Genomic DNA, 18,951 nt, shown 5'->3' with positions numbered 1-18,951 from the left:
TAGCATAATTAATTTGAGTGAATAAATTGTTATTCAGATGTAAATGTGAGAGTATGGGCTGGATCATCTGTCTCAGGATAGTGTCCAGTGGAAGGTTCTTGTGAACATGGTAATGAACCATTAGGTTGTGTAGAAGGTGGGTAATTTCTTGAGTAGGTGAGCAACTATTAGCTTCCCAAAGATTATCCTTTACTGTATGGAGTTAGTGGGCAAATTGAATGAAGCATTATATGGTGACCCATATTTTTCATTTGTGCCAGTGGGGGGAGAGAGGCATATGTCCCTCATTACATATTTGGAAAAGATCAGAATTGAAAGAAAGACAGATAAATACCAAATATTTTAATTATTTGAAAAATATATATATATTTATCATGGCTGCTGTAAGGTGTTAAAATATAAAGTGTCATAAATAGCCTACATGTAAGTTTTCAAACCAATTTTCTGGTTCCCCCCTTGGAAAAATGTCTGGTGGCAACTATGCCAGTACTGTTGGTATTTTGTTGCACATTCAGCTAGAACTGCATTTTTATTTTCAGTAATTTTTGGTGCAGCTTTTGCATTTGCATTGTCTGCCATTTATATAAAAGCTAGTAAAAATGCAGGCTATAATATTTCTCCCTCTAAGCTGAGCATAACAAATCCAAACTAATCTAAATGAGCATAATATAACCAGAAGGAGAGCTTGTGTGGTACCAAAAAGTACTCTGGAATGTCCTGGAAGGGAGCCTGCAGTCTGTTTGATAAATATGAAGTTATACTGAGTTTGAGGCCCATCATAACAATGCCTGTGAAGAGTGTGATATTGTGGATTGTAACACTGTATAGTTCAGAGAGGGCACGATGTTTTGGAGGAATATATTGCAACTGTCTTCAGGTCAAAGAGTAAGCCAAGCAAGAAACTCGCAGGAGCTTGGTTTCTCGGTTGGCTTACTCTTCATCTCTGAAAATGTGCGCAATGGAAACAATGGTTCTTCCCTCACTTCACAGCATTACAATCAAAGGACCGTATTCTTCAAGCATATAGTGGTTTTATTTCAGTAAAAGCTGGTAACAAACAGAGCCAATAGGGGTGGTTAATATAACTGTCAGTTATGCTTAACAAGTGTTGTATTTTTTAAATTCAATTTTCAGTGGGTGTGGTAAGACATCACTTCTGGCTGCAGTGAGCAGTAGAATTAAAGGTGAGTAATTTTCATGAGCCCTAATTTATTGAATCCTTCACCTGTGAAAAGCCTGTGGATTCCTGAACTCCTCCTTTCTTAAGTTCATATTGACTACAAATTCTTTCATGTGTAAGGAGCATATTTTTTGTATGGTACTTTTTATGATGCTATCACTGTCTTAGACCATATTGTGTCAAATGGTGGTATGATTGAATAGTAATGAACTGAAAAAATTTTGGAGGAAAGTGGTTATGGTCCAGTATGGCCTCTGTTCACCCTAATTGTTCCACAAACACATACTTTTCTCGAAAGTAGGTGTTCTGCAATTGCCACACTGTTATAATAATTGTCTTGATAGACATGGTAATTTTGATCAAGATAGGGTTCCAAAATGGAAAGAATAGAGTCTTGTAATTTCTTTCCTTCGCCAGAATAAATTTATAAATTTCCAATATAGCCTGAAGTGCTTTCAGTAACTACACAAACAAGTAGGCCGTACTTTGTAAGTTTCCCAGGATTATATGTTCTCATATGAAGCCTTCCCCTCCAAGGAATCACAGATTCATCCAAAGACAGTTGTTGGTTTGGCTTATAAACTGTCTGAGATTTCTGAACGAAAAAGTTCAATAAGGGCTGAATTTTGAAAAGCCTGCTTGTTGATTGTGGTTGCAGTTCATTATCATTGAAATGCAAACACCACCAAATTTGCTCAAATCTCTTATGGCGCATTAGTTTGCTGAAAATTTGAATTTCTAAAAATGAATCTGTTGACCAATACTCTTTCAGATTATCCATCCTTGTATGGCCCATTAGAAAGATTATTGCAAAAAATTTTCTCATTTCTGCTGAAGTGACATCCACCCACTTCAACGCCTCATAACTTATGTCATAATGTTCATGGTGTTGGAGATAGTATCTGTTAGTTTCCTGACATAGCGTGTCAAAGAAACTATCTCCAAAAAACAGTTCTGCTACTTCAGACACTTGCGTTGGGTCCGATGGAATTTGCTTCACCCCTGGATTTCCAGTAAACTGTCCCAAAGCAGGCGTTTTGTCTACTTTTCCCCATGTGGCTGTCCCCGCAGTGTTGCTACCCACACTTTCGTCGGAGCTACTGTCACTTTCACTTTCACTGTCTGTGGCCACAATTTTTTGTTCACCCCTGCCACACTCACTATCAGATTGTGAGTCACTATCACTAGCAGACACTCAAGGGACATCAGATATCTCATCGGAGAACAAGTCAGATATTTCTTGTTCTCCAAGAAAACGCTTGGACCTCAACCTCTTCCGACCTTGATCCATTTTGCACTAGTAACTTCCTGCCTGGTGCATGCAGCTGGAAGATGAACAAAGGCATTTTCTTTTGGAGTGGGAAAGGAAAACAGCGGGGTCATGTTACTGACTACGAAGCAAACATTCAAGCGGTCTGTCACGCACCGGTCATGCATCTGCCTGGCACCAGTGCAAGGTATAGTGTGTTTCAACATAACATGTCCTAAAATCATAATAATATTCCACTGGTCTGCAAAGTGTTAAAAAAACAGATAACTTGATTGTCAAAGTGTGGCATTAGAAACGAACCAACCACTGCCGAAAAAGATGATAAGAATCTATAAATTCTGATGATAGTGTGGAAGGACCTCTGTGGAGAATTCTTATGTTTATGCAAGAGGTGTGCATTCATACACAGTCATGCTACAAGCAGACATCTATACTACACTCTCTCCTCCATAAATCTGCAATATATATTACTGTTTGTTGTGTGTCACTTCTGCAGGTGGTCTCAGTTTGATACTGTTCAAGTCCAAGAAAGCAAGTAGCATGACATTCTGATGATGCTGCTTGGTGTATTTTGAGCTTTAGCATTCAAGGCTTTGGCCACTCTTTCTTACCTTATTTTGGTTTAGGCAGGAAGTAGTGTTTCTTTGACCTACTGTCATTCATGATTCATCCATGAATTTGTCACCTAAGATTTTGTAATGGGCCAGGAAGGTCCTGCATTCATTTACACTGAGACTGTAAGTGGGGTTAGGTGCAGTCCACTTAGCCCAGAACACTTTTCTTAAATGAAGCTATTCATAATACCTGAATATGTTGTAACTGTTGATTGATGTAAGAATAAATTCCTGAATCTACATTGTAAAAATTCCTGTAACATGTGCTGGTCATTCCTCCGGCTTTTCTGCTGATTTGGAATGTCTCCCTAGTTCTAAAGAGTCATTTTCATCCCCAATCAACACATCTGCTTTCTTTCAGCTGATGTGGATATGCGTTCTGTGTTTAATCCCACACTTGAATTGTCACTCATTTCCAAAGTTGGAGTTACCCAGAATTGCTTGGTGATTTTCTCAGAGTAGGCATTTTGCTTCCAGAGTTTGTGTGAGGAGTGGTGACATGATCTGAAGAATCGCCTGCCTCATGTAGATTGTAAACTACACTCACAGTAAGACTTAATCTTCAGATAACCTCATGCATTGCTGCCATATATAGCCTTCATTCTGTCTTAAATGTTGAGTTCATTTGCTGGAAGTTGAGTAATACTGTACATCTGTAGCAATCCATGATTGTGCATGAGTCTCCATTTTATGATTATAATGTTATGTGTGTTTGTTCTCACACTTTCATTGGATACAGTATGTCCAATTACCATTCTGACATTTTCCTGGACAGAAAGTTGAGAAGTGTGAAAATGTTGTCAATATGGCTTCTAGTATCTGTGATTCTAACCACATGTATCATGAGAACAATTTAAGTTCTAGACTGTTGATCACATCTGCATATTACATGAAAGCATACTCCACCTTTTCTAACTTATATTCTGTCTTAAAGGTACCATCAGTGGGGAAGTGTTGCTCTGTGGCCGTCCAGTAGATGGTTCTCTGCTCACCAGGATATCTGGATTTGTTCCTCAGCAGGATATCACCGTTGAATCTCTCACAGCTAAAGAACATCTGCAGTTCATGGTGAATGTACAGATTATCTTTGTATAATTACATTGTTTTATACAAATAGGCAATTCCCTATGCAACTGACACATGACTTTGTTGTACTGTTACTCCTTGTGTCAAGAATCTGGCAACTTCTGGCTGCTGGGCAAAATATGGCATGTAGGCTTGAAGTAGCCTGCCAGACATTTTCTGGTATAGGAGTGTCTATCATGACAGAGTTCTGTGAATTTGCTCAATCCTTGCAGGCAGATGCTAGATTAGATCTTCAAAGTAGGTCATGGCTGCTTTGTTCCACATTGTTTCCATTTTGCTTCTTGGTAATCATCATACAATTTGATGCTGTATAATTTGAGCTATTGAAAGTCTCATTAAAAACCATATATAAATAGTCTTCATTATAGTACAAACCAGCTGCAACAATGTTCAAATGTTAAGAATAATATAGCCCAGTTAAGTTGAATTCCTGATATGTAGAGCACAAAGTATTCTGAAGAAAGCAGTCTTCTGGGATTTGGCACCGTGTATATGTGGTGTTAACCGACGTTTCGGAGGAACGTATCGCCTCCATCTTCAGGGTAGAAGCAAAAAAAGGATGGAGGCAATACGTTCCTCCGAAACGTCGGTTAACACCACATATACACGGTGCGAAATCCCAGAAGACTGCTTTCTTCATAGTCACCGCCGTGAAGGCCTCAAAACTTACATAGAAAGTATTCTGATTTAGAATACAGTATGTCCATGGGTTCAATATTTTAATAATATTTAAGACTCTTAATATGTTTTAAGTGCTTGTTTAATACGTTTTTAAAGCAGTATAAAAATCCAGTCTTAACATCCATTATTTATCATCTGTCAATATTGCAACACTCTTCCATTCACCACTCAATTTTTAGTTTAACATTATACACCTTGACACTACATGTTTCGGCCCCAAAGAGCCATCTTCAGGTGTCTTGATATGTTACAAATATTTAATTAAATTGTGTTAAAACTGCTACACTGTCTTAGTCCATGTTAAAATCACACGCTGTAGTCCTTTTTAAGGTAAAATCAGATAAAATCCTTTTAAAGTTTCTATTATGCCCACGTTATTTGGTGCATTTTATTTCACCTCACATGGGGTGTCGTCCCTTGTTCATAAATGTATGTCTGTCCAGGATGTTTTATTTAGGCAGCTTGTCCCTCACGTTCGTAACTTGCTTTTCAGTTATGGCTGTCATATGCCCCTGGCTTGCATGTTTCCTCCACAGCGTGTGGTGTTGTCTTTATTAGTGCCATACTAGTGCGTTAATAAAGACAACACCACACGCTGTGGAGGAAACACACATACCAGGGGCATATGACAGTCATAACTGAAAAGTAGGCTATGAACGTGAGGGAAGCTGCCGAAACAAAACACCCTGGACAGACTTACATTTATGAAGAATGGACAACACCCTGTGTTGTGGGTATAATAGAATCTTTAAAAGATTTTATCTATTTTTACCTTGAAAAGAAGACTACAGCGTGTGATTTTAATACGAACTAGGAGAGTGTAGCAGTTTTAATGCAATTTAAAAAATAATTAATTGTAACATATCAAGACACCTGAAGATGGCCGTTTGGGGCCGAACTTTTTAATTTGAAATTGAGTTTATTTGCATTCCATAAACCCATAAACCCTTTGGATATAGAACAAGTCAAAAGAATACCTACTGGTACAAGTAATTTTATCTTAAACTAATATAGCTTAATTCTACATAATGCAGTAAAAGGTAAAGGTGTCCCTGTGCTTAACTAATTAAGCACTACACCATGAAGGTGTATAGGGGAGTGGATATATAGATCCACATGTACTTGACTTTGGCACTAGCTGGAGGTGAGTGGTCAGCTTCACGCCCCCACCGCTTTACCCCTAGGGAAAGAGCGAGCCCCCGGTACCCATTGGATAGGAGGCTGGATGGGCCTCGGAGCTGGTCTGGACAACATAGAGAAGAGAAAATTCTTGACCTGCCAGGACTCTAATCCCGACCCCTCGGTCATCTGGCATTGGTATTGTCATTATCCCATACACTAGGGGTATTTCCAAAAAATTCAAATGCATTGGGAACCACTTCAGTGTTAGGACAATTTTTGAAACTAAACATGCACTCTGTGTGGCACTGATGAGAAGTGGACCTGTGTAGAGATGCCCAGTAAAGTGTAGACAAAGTGATCTGTACAGCATTCCGTTTGATTGTAGCAAATGTTACGTTGGTGAAACAGGCAGACATTGTAAGTACACATTAATGAACACAAATGTTGTCTGATGCAGAGTCTTGTAAAAGAAAATTAAAATTAGCCCAACATGCATATGAAGAGGGCCACAAAATGTGTTGGAAACTGAACCAAATACCATCTACAGGAATTAAAGGAATCAACCCACATGTCTCTAGTAGCTCATCCTATCTGTTAATCTATCTTGGATATTACCACTTTGTGGAGATACAGGGGTATTCCATTTTTACACAGTGTTGATCAGTATAGATGTCTCATTTATTTTACATTTCTCAGTACTGGTTTATTGCTGCTAGGCCCTCATTTGTATGTAAGAAATGTTATCTGCTTGATAACTTGTTGGTTCTGAATTTGTCTTTGTCTTCTGTATGATTTTAAACACATATACAGTAAACCCTTGCTAATCTGGATTAACTGGGGGAGGACATCTGGATTAAGTAAGCAAAATATAGCCATAAACCACAAAAAACTTATAAAACAAATAAATGGAAAATTTAATAACGTAGGTAGTGCTGATGAAAATAAATAAAAAAAAATATCACTGCAGAAGTTTCTTCCTCTGTCAGAAGCTGAAATTAGGGTCTCCTTCCAGCTCAAGCCAATCTTGGGTGTTTTCTTACGTGGTTTCAGTCTCTCCAGCTGCCCTCTACACAGTCTTAAAGTCTGGGATGCTATGCCATGTTCTTTACTTGAAGCATACTGGAATTATAGAGAAATGTATTGGCTCCATGGTCAGGGTCAAAGAGTAAGCTAAGAAAGAAACCACCAGGCAACTTGGTACCTTACCACTTTGCCTTACATTACCTCACCTCCTTGCACCACTTGGGGTCACATCCCAGAAGACAGTGCTCTTAATGAACAATGAATTACTGTCTTCTTTATTTTCAGTCATACATACGTCTGGATAGAGAGCTGTGTGATAACATACGCAGAAAATGGGTCCAGGCTCTGTTCCTGGATCTGAACCTGGCTGGATGTGAAGACACTCCCATTTCAGCTTTGTCAGGGGGAGAACGCAAGCGACTCTCCCTCGCAGTGGAGGTATGTTACTCTGAGCGGCGTTCCCTAAATAGATTTTTACGTGCTAACTCTTTTTATGCATTAAATGAGTATTTTAATTACAAATGTACATAAATTTGAATGTTTTAATGCCGTATTTTAATATAGTTGGTATGGGAGATGTGAGGGGTTGTATTGGTTCAGGTTGTGTTGTGGTTACTTGTGAATTATGTCTGTTAATCAGGATATTATCTTTTTGCCTCGTATTGTTGTATGTGTTAGATAGTTAATGTGGGTGATCTTCGTTGTGTGGCTTGTGTGACTTTGTGTATGTGTTTGGTGACTATTTCCACATCCTGGGTATGTTGCCTATATGGATGTTTATGGAAAGTGGAGGATGTGTATGTATGTATACGATCGAGTCCTGTATCAATGTATTTTGATTTATGGGAAAAAGAAATAAAGAAAGAAAGAAAGAAAGAAAGATAGTTGGTCATAAGTGTGTAAATTTATAATGCATTTAATTCAGTTAATTTGGGTAATTTGAATGAAATTGTATTTTAAGTTTTTATAGTAATGTTCTTTTTAAATTATGTTTATTAAATATAATTGTAATAAGTTTTTTCTATCCTATTATCTATGTTAATTGACTAATGTATGTGATTTTAATTATATAATTTATGTAATTTATTATATTATCTGGACATATCTATTATCAAAGGGACTATTTCCACATCCTAGGCTTTTTACCTGTATGGATATATGGAAAATGAAGGAAATGAATGAATGTAGTAAATTAATGTTAATTGTTTAGTCGGTGCCTCATCTTACAAAGTATTGTCCGTTCTGTAGGGAATGTAAACGTGTCGTTGTTTACAATTAAACAATTAACATTAATTTACTACATCTACATCACGAGCTTCCTATACAATTTTATATACAAAAAAATATAGAATATTCCAATTTGTCCATGGGAACGCAATGAAATTACAAAACCAACGACTGATTCAGTGATATAAAACATCAATCTAAGAATTTTATTCTAGTTTTATACTATAACTTCTGTCTTATATAATCTGATTTATTGTATTTTTACGTTAAGTGTTTAAATAATTAATAGTTTTGTATCCAGTCTTACTAATACTGCAGTTCAGTGGTGTATGTATGTTAACCGTGTATTTGGCTGATGATGGCTATTGATAGCCGAAACATGTAGCAGAGCCCAAACTAGGCACTGATCTTGATATTTGTTGTGTTGTGACGGTTGTAATAAAGAGGTTGTACCTTTGTACTATTATTTTATTCTGCAGACAGTACAGGTAGAAAATGAGAACTGAACTATTATGTTGAACAGTTATTGACAGATCCACCACTGCTTCTCTGTGATGAACCTACAACTGGGCTGGACAGCTACAATGCATCTACTGTAGTGGAGAAACTGCATCACCTGGCTTCTCGAGGCAAGGCTGTCCTCTGCTCAATCCATCAGCCCACATCTGACCTCCTAAGCTGTTTCCACAAGATGATCTTACTGGCAGGGGGTCGTGTAGCCTTTCAGGGCACATTGGCACAGGCATACACTTTCTTCTCAAAGTAAGGCAACACTCTGCATTACAGAATCTGTCCACTTACTGCAGTGAAATTTTGTTTCTGTGATCCCAGATTTCACATTTCTCATGAATTTACGCATTTTGTGCATGATCCTGGCCAGATGCCCATAACAATAACATTAAACTTTAATGGATTGTACATTTCCAAAACTTTGCATTTTCCCTGAGTTTGCACTTTAGTTTTCTATTCATGGCCACAAAAATTTACTCAGTTTTGTTTTGTAGTTCGGTTCTCACAATTTATTATCTGAGGCAATGGGTCTGCTTCCTTGTTAGCAGTCTGAAAATATGTATCAGGTGGCTGATGCATAGCTGCAAGTCATTTATGTGACTTCACTATGGCCTAGCATGGATGAGCAGTTTCTTCTGCTGCTGCGGTCTAAATAGCTTGTGCATACTAGGCCAGCTTTAAACCTGATGCATCTGAGTACAATAGTAATTCTCCCATGTCTGACAAGTGTACCAAAGAATGATCATTGCAGCACAGCTACCCCTGTGTTTTCCTAAGTGAAAGATTAACAGAAATGCATCTAGGTTAAACTTGATTTTCCTTTAAAAACTAAATTTTATTACAGACCAAGGCAAATCTCAGAAAGAGAATGAAATTTGGATAATAAAGGAAAGCCTAAATCACTTACAGTTAGTGATAAAATAAATATTTTAGTGCAGGTTGATGCTCATACAGGAACACATGTTGAACAGGTATCACGGTTGAGACTTTCAGTGCCCCCACTAAACTCTATTGTGAAGAACCACATAGAACTTGGAAGAAGGTATGTCCAGTGCGGACCTTTCTCCAAGCAGTGGAAGTCATTGAAATGTTTGCCACTGGAGAAACTGGAATCTGCACTTGCTGCATGGTTCAATCAAGCACATGAGATTAATGCTTTCATAGATGGTACCCACCTCAGGGGAGAAGGAATTGCACATCTCTGCCTCTCTGGAAGCAGCCAACTTTTCGGCTTCCATTGGTTGGATCAGCAGATTCAAGAGAATATACGTAGGTAGGCTGAAAAGTAATGCACACATGCTTGTAGAGTGCAAACGAAATGACCTTCAGAAGCGCGCCAGGTGGCATGTGGAAGTAACATTGCCCCTCAATACGCATGCTCAGGTTTGAGGTCGTTGCGTTCATCCAGTGTATTTCGAGAAGCGGAAGTATGGAGACATGTTCTAGTGCTATGTCAACGCGAGTTAAACAGCATGCTTTTATCAAATTTTTAACTGCTGAAAAAGTGACTCCTACTGAGATTCATTGTCGTTTAAAGGCTGTTTATGGTGACGATGCTGTTGATAGGTCTACTGTAAATCGATGGGTAATAAAATTTCGTGGTTGCGAGCCTGGAAAAACCATAATTGTTGATGAAACACGCAGCGGATGTCCGATCACTGCCACAGACGATAATCATCGCAAACTCGTCGACAATTTGATTCAAAATGACCAGCGAATCACTCAAAAGCGTATCGCAAACCATATTGGAATATCCAAGGAACGTGTCGGCTTCATTATTGAACAATTGGGATACCGTAAAATCTGTGCACGATGGGTACCACGCCGTCTCACAGACGAGAACAAACAGCGTCGATTGGAATGCTGCAAGCAATTTTTGCAGCGCTACCGTGACGAAGGAGACGACTACTTTTGAATATTGTGACGGGGGATGAGTCATGGGTCCATCGTTACGACCTGGAAGAGAAAAGACAGAGCGCTGAATATCGACATCCGTCTTCTCCTCAGGCGAAAAAGTTCAAAACACAACCATGCGCCAAAAAACTTCTTTTAACTGTGTTTTGGGATGCTCACCGAGTTTATGTGACCGATTTTCTGGAACGAGGGGCAACGGTAAATTCTTCTCAGTACATACAGACTCTAAAACACCTCTGGTGTCGAGTGTGTCGTGTTAGAGGCAGCCTGGCGCCAATAATCTTGCAACATGACAACGCTCGTCCACACACCTCACGCGCAACTGAAGAGGCTCTGCGAAACCTGAAGTTTGAACCTATTTCACACCCTCCTTATTCCCCTGATCTTGCACCTTGCGATTTTTATTTTTTTCCTCTACTCAAGAGAGACCTCAAGGGTAATCATTACACCTCGGACGATGAGGTGAAGGCAGCTGTCAAGTCCTGGATTCGAGAAAAGTCGGAAGAATTTTTCAGTGACGGAATGAAAAAACTTGTTACACGCTGGGAGAAATATGTTGGCCTTAACGGTGACTATGTTGAAAAATAAATAGATGCTTTTGAAACTTAAGAATTGTACTTTAATGTACTTTGTGCCCAATCTTGCTATTTGTTTTTGTTCGCGCTCTACAAGCATGTGTGCATTACTTTTCAGCCTACCCACGTACAACATTGCCTACAGAAATCTATCAGGTGGGAGCAGGAGTGTTGATTCAGAAACTGTAGAAGACTGGAAAAATTATGGACTCCCATAAATAATATTGATGAGGCGGGTCTATTTTTCAGACTACAACCAAGTAAAACCATCACTTTTGGAGGAGATATTTCCATGGTGGTACAATATCAAAATGCTGGGTTATTGTGCTTGTTACATGCAATGAAGGTGGTAATGATAAACTGCCACTGTGGTAATTAGAAACTGTAGAAGTTAGTGTTGCTTCAAGAATGCCAAGAGACTGCCTACAAAATATGAAGCCAGTACAAATTCTTGGATAACCATCAGAATATTTGAATGTTAGCTCACACAGCTGGTTAGAAAACTGGATGCTGAAAATAGCAAAATATTGCTTTTATCAGTGTGCTGCTCATCCAAAGAACTGTACATTTTTCAGCAACTTCAAAGTTGTATTTCTCCCAGTTAACTCTACCATCCAGCCACAACCTATATATTTGGAAATCAGCCATACATTTAGGTGCCATTAAAGAAAGCAGCTGATTCAGGCCACAGCCATGGTACACAGCTACACAGATGAAGCTCAGTGTGTTGTAGGCAATGCACTTAACAGCAGAAGCTTGGAGACTGATAACACCCAGTACAAACAAGAACTGCTTTGTGAAGTTTGGTTTCCCAAAGGATCATGTCAGCAGCAATGATGGAAGTGCTGTGAAACTCAGAGATGATGAAAAGGATAACTGGCACAGTTTACAGCCTCTTGAAGTGCAACCTGAGGACTTCCCAACATGTGACAGTGCTCTCAAGGTCTGTGGAGCCCAGAGTATTGACCAGGTGTTAAATGAGCTTTTGACTAGGGCAGAAGAAGGACCAGAAGAGGATGAGGAAATTGCAGAATATAAAGCAACATTCTTGGATGCAATGAAAGGACTGGAAGCAGCCAGAAAGTACATATGTCAATTTTATACCAGAAACAATATTATTGTATCATGCAAGAAAGTTAAAAATAAGTTATACAGACTAAGAGCTCAAGGAGAAAATAAACAAAGACCGATTTGTTGAAGAATAATGTAGCTATAAACGTGCCTTGCCAATCTATCCAGGCAAATGCTGGCGTAGTGCCTTGAAATAGACCATGATTGTTTCCTTCCACATCCATTCTTTTCACCAGTTATAATCATCTCATCTTACCAATGTTACATAAACACAGCAGTGGACAAAGCATTGTAAAATAAACCATAAATAATATTTTAATATACATTCACATGGTTAGTATACAAATATGTATATTTTAAATAATTTTTGAAAATTATGATATAAAGAAGACCACAAGAATGTTTATCTGTTCTGGAGCCACTTTTTACAGCTTTTCACAAACCTAATATCAATTTATTCTTATTCACTGCTATTCCACTGAATACCACTCATCACTGCCTCTCTTTGCCTTGTGACTATGGTTTTATACATGTTATACCGTTCGGTATAGACGTGAGAGATGAGGTACGCTGAGGTTCTGGAAGTTGTAAGAGGAAGGGGGAAAGTCTGGAATAGCATAAAAGATTATCAGCTCCATCCAGTGTGATTGGTAAATTTTTTTAATCTTTCACCCTTGACATGTTTTGGTCGGAGTGACCATCTTCAGAAGGAGATATCAATACATGCGGAAACTACTATTACAATATGATTGGTCATTACCAATACTTACAGACAATACTATTACAATGTCACAAATATAAAATCTTGTCCTTTAACAGTTACAGCGCTGTGCTTGAATTTATTAAAATATTTATAAATTATTGTAATTAGTTTATTTACAAATGTGGTTTAAAAAACTTTGTTAAAATCTAGAACCAATTTGGTATGTGTCCTTTATACTGCTTCTCTTTAAAGGATGATGAGTGTCTACTGCATCATGATTCTGTTGTTTGAAAAACAGGACTCTGCACGTCACTCGCACTTCATGTTGCGCAATCCAAGCATTCACAGAGTTGTCACCTAGCAACGTGCCAATACAATCCGCAACTCTCACATTGCGCACGTGTCCTGAGGCCTCTGTGGCTCAACAGTTCCTGCATAGAGCCAATACACCACAATATTACGAGAATTATGTAGTATTTCTATAACTGAACACTGGACACAGTTGATAATCTTTTATACTGTTGCTAGTGTGATGGACCAGGATGAGCCAAATCAGAGTCTGGAATGTTCAGTGATGATGCACAAGGATGCACTGAGTTGTGACTTGCCTTCCCTGCCCAAACTCAGCCTGTTCAATGATATTATATGTACTCACAAAATAGACTTGATACACTGAAACAGAAGGGTGCTTGCTTATTCATGATTTACAGCATAACTTGTGTTTGTGCAGAACATTAACGCTCAACAACTTTTAACTCTGGAAACCTGAAATTGTCTGATTTCAGAGCATTCATCTCACTGTCACATTATGGTTTTACATAATGTATACAGAAGGATATGAAAATATATTTCAGTGCAGTCTGTGTTTATTGACATACAAGAAATAAATAAATTATTATCATGATGAACATGGCAGCACCAGATTTTTACTTGAAATATATCAACATTAAGGTCATTGAGGTATATAAATCAGTGAAGTACATGTCTATGTTACGAAAGATTGAAAAATATGTGTACACTTTGTCACTCTTTATTATAATTCACTCATACATACAGTAAACCCCTGTTAATCTGGATTGACTGTGGGGAGAGGTCATCTGGATTAACCAATAATCAAAATTAATGAAGTAAAAGATAGTTCTTAGAGATTTATGATATTTTTGGAAAATATTCCTAAGTTTTTGCATATTTCTGTGATGTTTTCTTTGAAATATTACAGTTTTTTAATTACTGCAATTTAATTCAGCTCATATCTTTGTTCCTTTTAACAGCCAAGGTTTATTCTGTCCACCATCTTACAATCCAGCAGAATTTTTCATACAGAAGCTGTCAGTCATCCCAGGTGAAGAGGAGGCTAGTTCACGAAAGATAGAGCAACTAATTGAGGCCTTCAGTGCCTCAGAAGTGGAACAAAGCTTACAGCTGTCTGTGCCTCACATCCAGACAGCTCGCAGTTCCATCACTGAGGTGAGATGCAGAAGAAGATCGACACTGAGTTTTAAGCAGGGCTGCTGTTTAGGACATTGTCCATTGTCTTGAGCTTTTTCTAAATCACAACATTTCATAAACTGGTTCTGTTTCCATCACCAGGTGTAAGAGATGGATACTAAGGTTCCTACTTCATCAGGCCCATTAGAGAGAGCTAGGCCCATTTGCTTGATTATGAAAAAATTCCTGAGCAGAGGATATTGATGGAGACAGAGCTGGTTCTTGAAACAGTGTTTGGAAGAGATCTAAAGACAATGGACAATGTCCAAAATAATGATGTTAGTTATGGTTACAGATTGTGAGAAACATTTAGATTGAGCTTAGACATGGCATTGTTTCATGTGCCAGTCTCTTATGTTTTTAGACTCTAAAGTGTAGGACAATTTTATGCAGGAATTTCAAGGGAAATAATATTTGTGTCAAGCATAACATAGAAAACTAGACATTAGACAAGATTTAACACTGAAACACTCCAAAAGTAATTTTAAATTTATTTGATGAGGATGTGATTACAACATGCAAGGTTTTATTGTCTTTATCCATTAGTTTTATATATATATACGTAACGGTATGAGAGTAGCTGTACCTATGTGTCAAATAGAGTATTGAGAATTGACGGGGGGGGGAGAACTTCTAGTTGTCCTTAGCACCTGGACTACTACTGGGTCCATTTTACACTGGGTTAATTCCAAAAAGCCTAAACAGAACAAGAGATCTATATAAGATTTGAGGCTTTCACGGCGGTGACTATGAAGAAAGNGTTCTCACAGTCTCTTCGCTTGCGGATTTCTTATATTTTTCCTTCTACCCTGAAGATGGAGGCGATACGTTCCTCCGAAACGTCGGTTAACACCACATATACACGGTGCCAAATCCCAGAAGACTGATTTATTCAAGAGATCTATAGTCTATGTCTGGCCAGAGCTGGGAATTGACAAAGTATGTATTAGGATACCTCTTCCTGTCCACATTTCCTGAGGGGCAACTGACATATAGTGAGTGCTGTCTCAGTGTGTAGTTGTGGATTGACAGTCCTATTGCCATCTGCATTGGCTCTTGTCCAAGGCCAGTGTGTTCCTATACAGTTTTCCAAAGACACTACAGTGAAAAGCTTTGAGTGTCTCATGCCTGGTGTAGCAGCCCAGTATTCAGAATATCTCTGCATCAGCCACTGCTAAGGCCTAACAGAGTAGCAGTTTCTTTACATTATAATATGCCCTAAGCACTTGCACTGTTGAGGTCATTTATGCATTCACGTGTTGCTTCAGAGCAATGCCACTGCCCACTGCACTAAATTCTTCTATGCAGTGAACTGAACTGAGTTGAAAACTGATTGACTAACTAACTAATATGCTAACTGGATTACGGCCAGAAAGTTTGAGTGATGCACATACGCAGGCCAGGCAGTGCAGTTTCATTGTGTTCAGTTCTTGTGACGGTGTGTACAGAACCCTAGCAAGAAATGCAAGAATGTGGACAGATGTAGAACAGAAATGTGGCCAAGATAAAGTGAGTTATTCATATGTAAATTAGTTTGATGTTGGCAGTACCATGAAATTATGGCCGGCTATGACAGACTGGTGGCCAATTTGACAGGTCTCACTGTACTTATGTGATGTCTGTTTACATGAATTAAGGATTAAATACTCATTTAAATAATTTTCTTTCTTTTGCAGATATCAAATGATTTTCAGAAGTATATCAAAATGTGAGTATGTTTTATTGTTGTCTTAAGTACTGCTATTGAGAGAGGTGTATAAAACTTGGGATTACTCCTTTTTTTTTTTTTTTTTTTTTTTTTTTTTTTTTTTTCTTTTTTGCTTTTTCCATCGTCCAGTATTCTAAAAACTACACCGTTTTGAAAACTGGGCCAGTGGTTGAGGTTAGCTATGATTATAACATATCAAAAACTGATTCAGGAGGAAATTAAGAGGAGATTGAACTAGGGTAATGCTTGCTACCATTCAGTCCAGAACCTTCTGTGTTCTCATCTGCTGTCTAAAAACGTAAAAATTAGAGTATACAAAACTATAATTTTGCCTTTGGTTCTGTATGGGTGTGAAACATTGTCCCTGACTGTAAGGGAGGAACACAGACTGAAGGTGTTTGAGAACAAGGTGCTGAGGAGAATCTTTGGACTGAAGAGAGATGTAGTGTAAAACATGCAATATTCTGACCTGGAAAAAACATTTATTTTTTGACATATCCTCCAGCAACTTTGATACACTTGTTCAGTCTCTTTACCAATGAATTGAAACCTGCAGCATAGAAGTCTTTTGACTGTTGTCTCAGCCAATTCCGCACTTCCGTTTCATCGTCAGTGACTTTCAAACATATTTGACAGAATTTCTTAACCCGGTTATGGACTGTTTTTTGCAACAAACACTTCCTACCATAAGCAGGAAACTTTTCTTTATGAATATCCTTTACATTGAATCCTTTTGCCCACAAAAAACACACAACAGAATCCTGCGCTTCGTTATTACACTCGCAAGCACTGTCACCATTTTGATTACTGAAACCAGCCTCTGAAGATATGCTTGTGCATCTAGTACCTAGACTGTCTTGAAGCTGGACTGTGCTGCTACCTAATGAGGCACATAAGAAACCTGTTACATCCATTACAGCTGTTTTACTTCCATTTGTGTTCTATTTACTGACACTCCCTCATAATAACATCAAAGTTAGATTAATGAATTAAAAATAATAAAGTGACTGGCTGTAGGTTCTCTGACCAGAGTTTGATTTGTGGGAGGGGTACGAATTTTTCTTTTTACTACCACATCCAGACCAGTTTTGGGGCCCACCCAGCCTTATATCCAGTGCATGTGAGGACCTCATTCTCGTGAGGTAAAGCAGTTTGAGCATGAAGGTGTCACTCACCCCATATATTATCAAGATAATGTTTTCTGTTACACCTCTGCTCCCCCTTATCTTTTCATAATATTGTGCTAGGCACAGGGGAAATTTTACCATTTTACTTTATTTTTAAAACCTAGAAAATATGAACATTTTAGTAAATTCTCATCTTAGCCCAGTACAAGATTTAGATCTAAAACCAGAAATATCATACACATGTAAGCAGTAGTAAATATTCACCTTTACTATCCAGTGTGTATGTAGCGTCTACGGCAGGTTCATCTGTAATGTTTTCAGACATCCATGCTTAACATATGCACATCATCAGGGCAGCCACTGAAATACCAGAACTTTGAGCATGGACACCAATTGCATGAAGTCTGGTTTCATATCTTCTCCTCCAAACCTTTCCATTGGATACCATGCTCCACACTCCTGCCACCAGCTTGTCAGATGCACCTGCCCTGAGAAATACTGTCATCCAGACTGAGTGCAAGGGGTTTTACATATCATTTTACTCATGACTTATCATAACCTGGTAGCTGAAAACCTGAAAGGCTGGTAGATGTGTAATTTTACAACTATTTAATTGAGTAACAGGTAACATAATACAGACTACAACATATATTCAAAGAAACTGACACAGGAATACAATGACTGATTCCAAGAGAAACGCAAATGAACTGTATAAAGAACTAGGATGGCTCTAGACTCATGGCTGTGGCCACACTAGCTGGAAGACCAATTCAGTATGGTCAGTCGTACACAATCATAAGTAGGTCACAAGCACCTTTACTACAAATTTGAGGAAACTAATGAGGGTGTTTAATAAGAGTGGCCTAGCTGATAAACCCAGAAACTGGCATTTCTACCGTTCATTACTTCTGCAGTATTCTGGGTTAAATCCTATTTATAAACTGAAAGTAAGACAGAATGAAATTACTATTAAAATTGTTCCTGTCTCAACACAACAACCATCAAAATTTACACACACTTCACTGTGCAATAATGAGTTTATTGGTCGTATGGTGTTGCATTGCACTACATGTTTCAGCTTCTAAAGCCATCATCAGGCAGTATAATTTACGAACATTTTTAAACTATTGAATTGCCCTCCATATACAGGGTGTCCCAGGAGGAATGGACCAAACTTCGGGGGGTGTTCCTTATGTTAAAGTATGCCGATATAACCCAAAACACCTATGTCCGAAGTTGAACGGTTACGGAGATAATGGCCCAAGAAAAGTGTGGTCTTCTAGCGGGTCCACGGATTATACCTATCAGCTGAGAGGCCTTATCTCTGTTTGTCCTTGAGTGCCGTGATTCACCTTAGCCGTACGTATGTAGTTGGCTTTATCAGAATGCGCAGTCAGCCACGTTACGTCAGCGCTTGCCATTCATGTGTCATGTATAGTGCTTGGAAACCCTAAGGACAATTATGACATGGCGAGCGNCCCTCCCGAAGTTTGGTCCATTCCTCCTGGGACACCCTGTATATGGTCTCATATAATTAAAAAATTTAGAAGTAATTTTATAAAATAACACAACAGTATGCATTCCTTGAAGATAAGACAGAATAGTTGCTGCATAGATCTGTACTGGGTGCTCTACTTGCTAATCAGAAAATG

The 18,951-nt window shown here is 38.5% G+C and overlaps 1 protein-coding gene across 1 annotated transcript in view; it reads left to right on the top strand.

Annotated features, from left to right (window-relative positions):
* LOC111875575 (zinc finger protein 271) overlaps nucleotides 1-16,227 on the top strand; it is a 55,307-nt gene extending 39,080 nt beyond the window's left edge. Inside the window, exons 4-9 of the mRNA XM_023871920.2 lie at nucleotides 1,135-1,184; nucleotides 3,999-4,132; nucleotides 7,262-7,414; nucleotides 8,727-8,965; nucleotides 14,248-14,443; nucleotides 16,141-16,227. Coding sequence (XP_023727688.1) covers nucleotides 1,135-1,184; nucleotides 3,999-4,132; nucleotides 7,262-7,414; nucleotides 8,727-8,965; nucleotides 14,248-14,443; nucleotides 16,141-16,176 — 808 coding nt within the window. The 3' untranslated portion in view covers nucleotides 16,177-16,227. The remainder of the gene's footprint in view (nucleotides 1-1,134; nucleotides 1,185-3,998; nucleotides 4,133-7,261; nucleotides 7,415-8,726; nucleotides 8,966-14,247; nucleotides 14,444-16,140) is intronic.
* The last annotated feature ends 2,724 nt before the right edge of the window (nucleotides 16,228-18,951 follow it).

This window comes from Cryptotermes secundus, unplaced genomic scaffold (assembly GCF_002891405.2).
Source record: "Cryptotermes secundus unplaced genomic scaffold, Csec_1.0 scaffold1840, whole genome shotgun sequence".
In the NCBI taxonomy this organism is placed as follows: domain Eukaryota; kingdom Metazoa; phylum Arthropoda; class Insecta; order Blattodea; family Kalotermitidae; genus Cryptotermes; species Cryptotermes secundus.
This window is presented reverse-complemented; position numbering and strand designations above follow the sequence as displayed.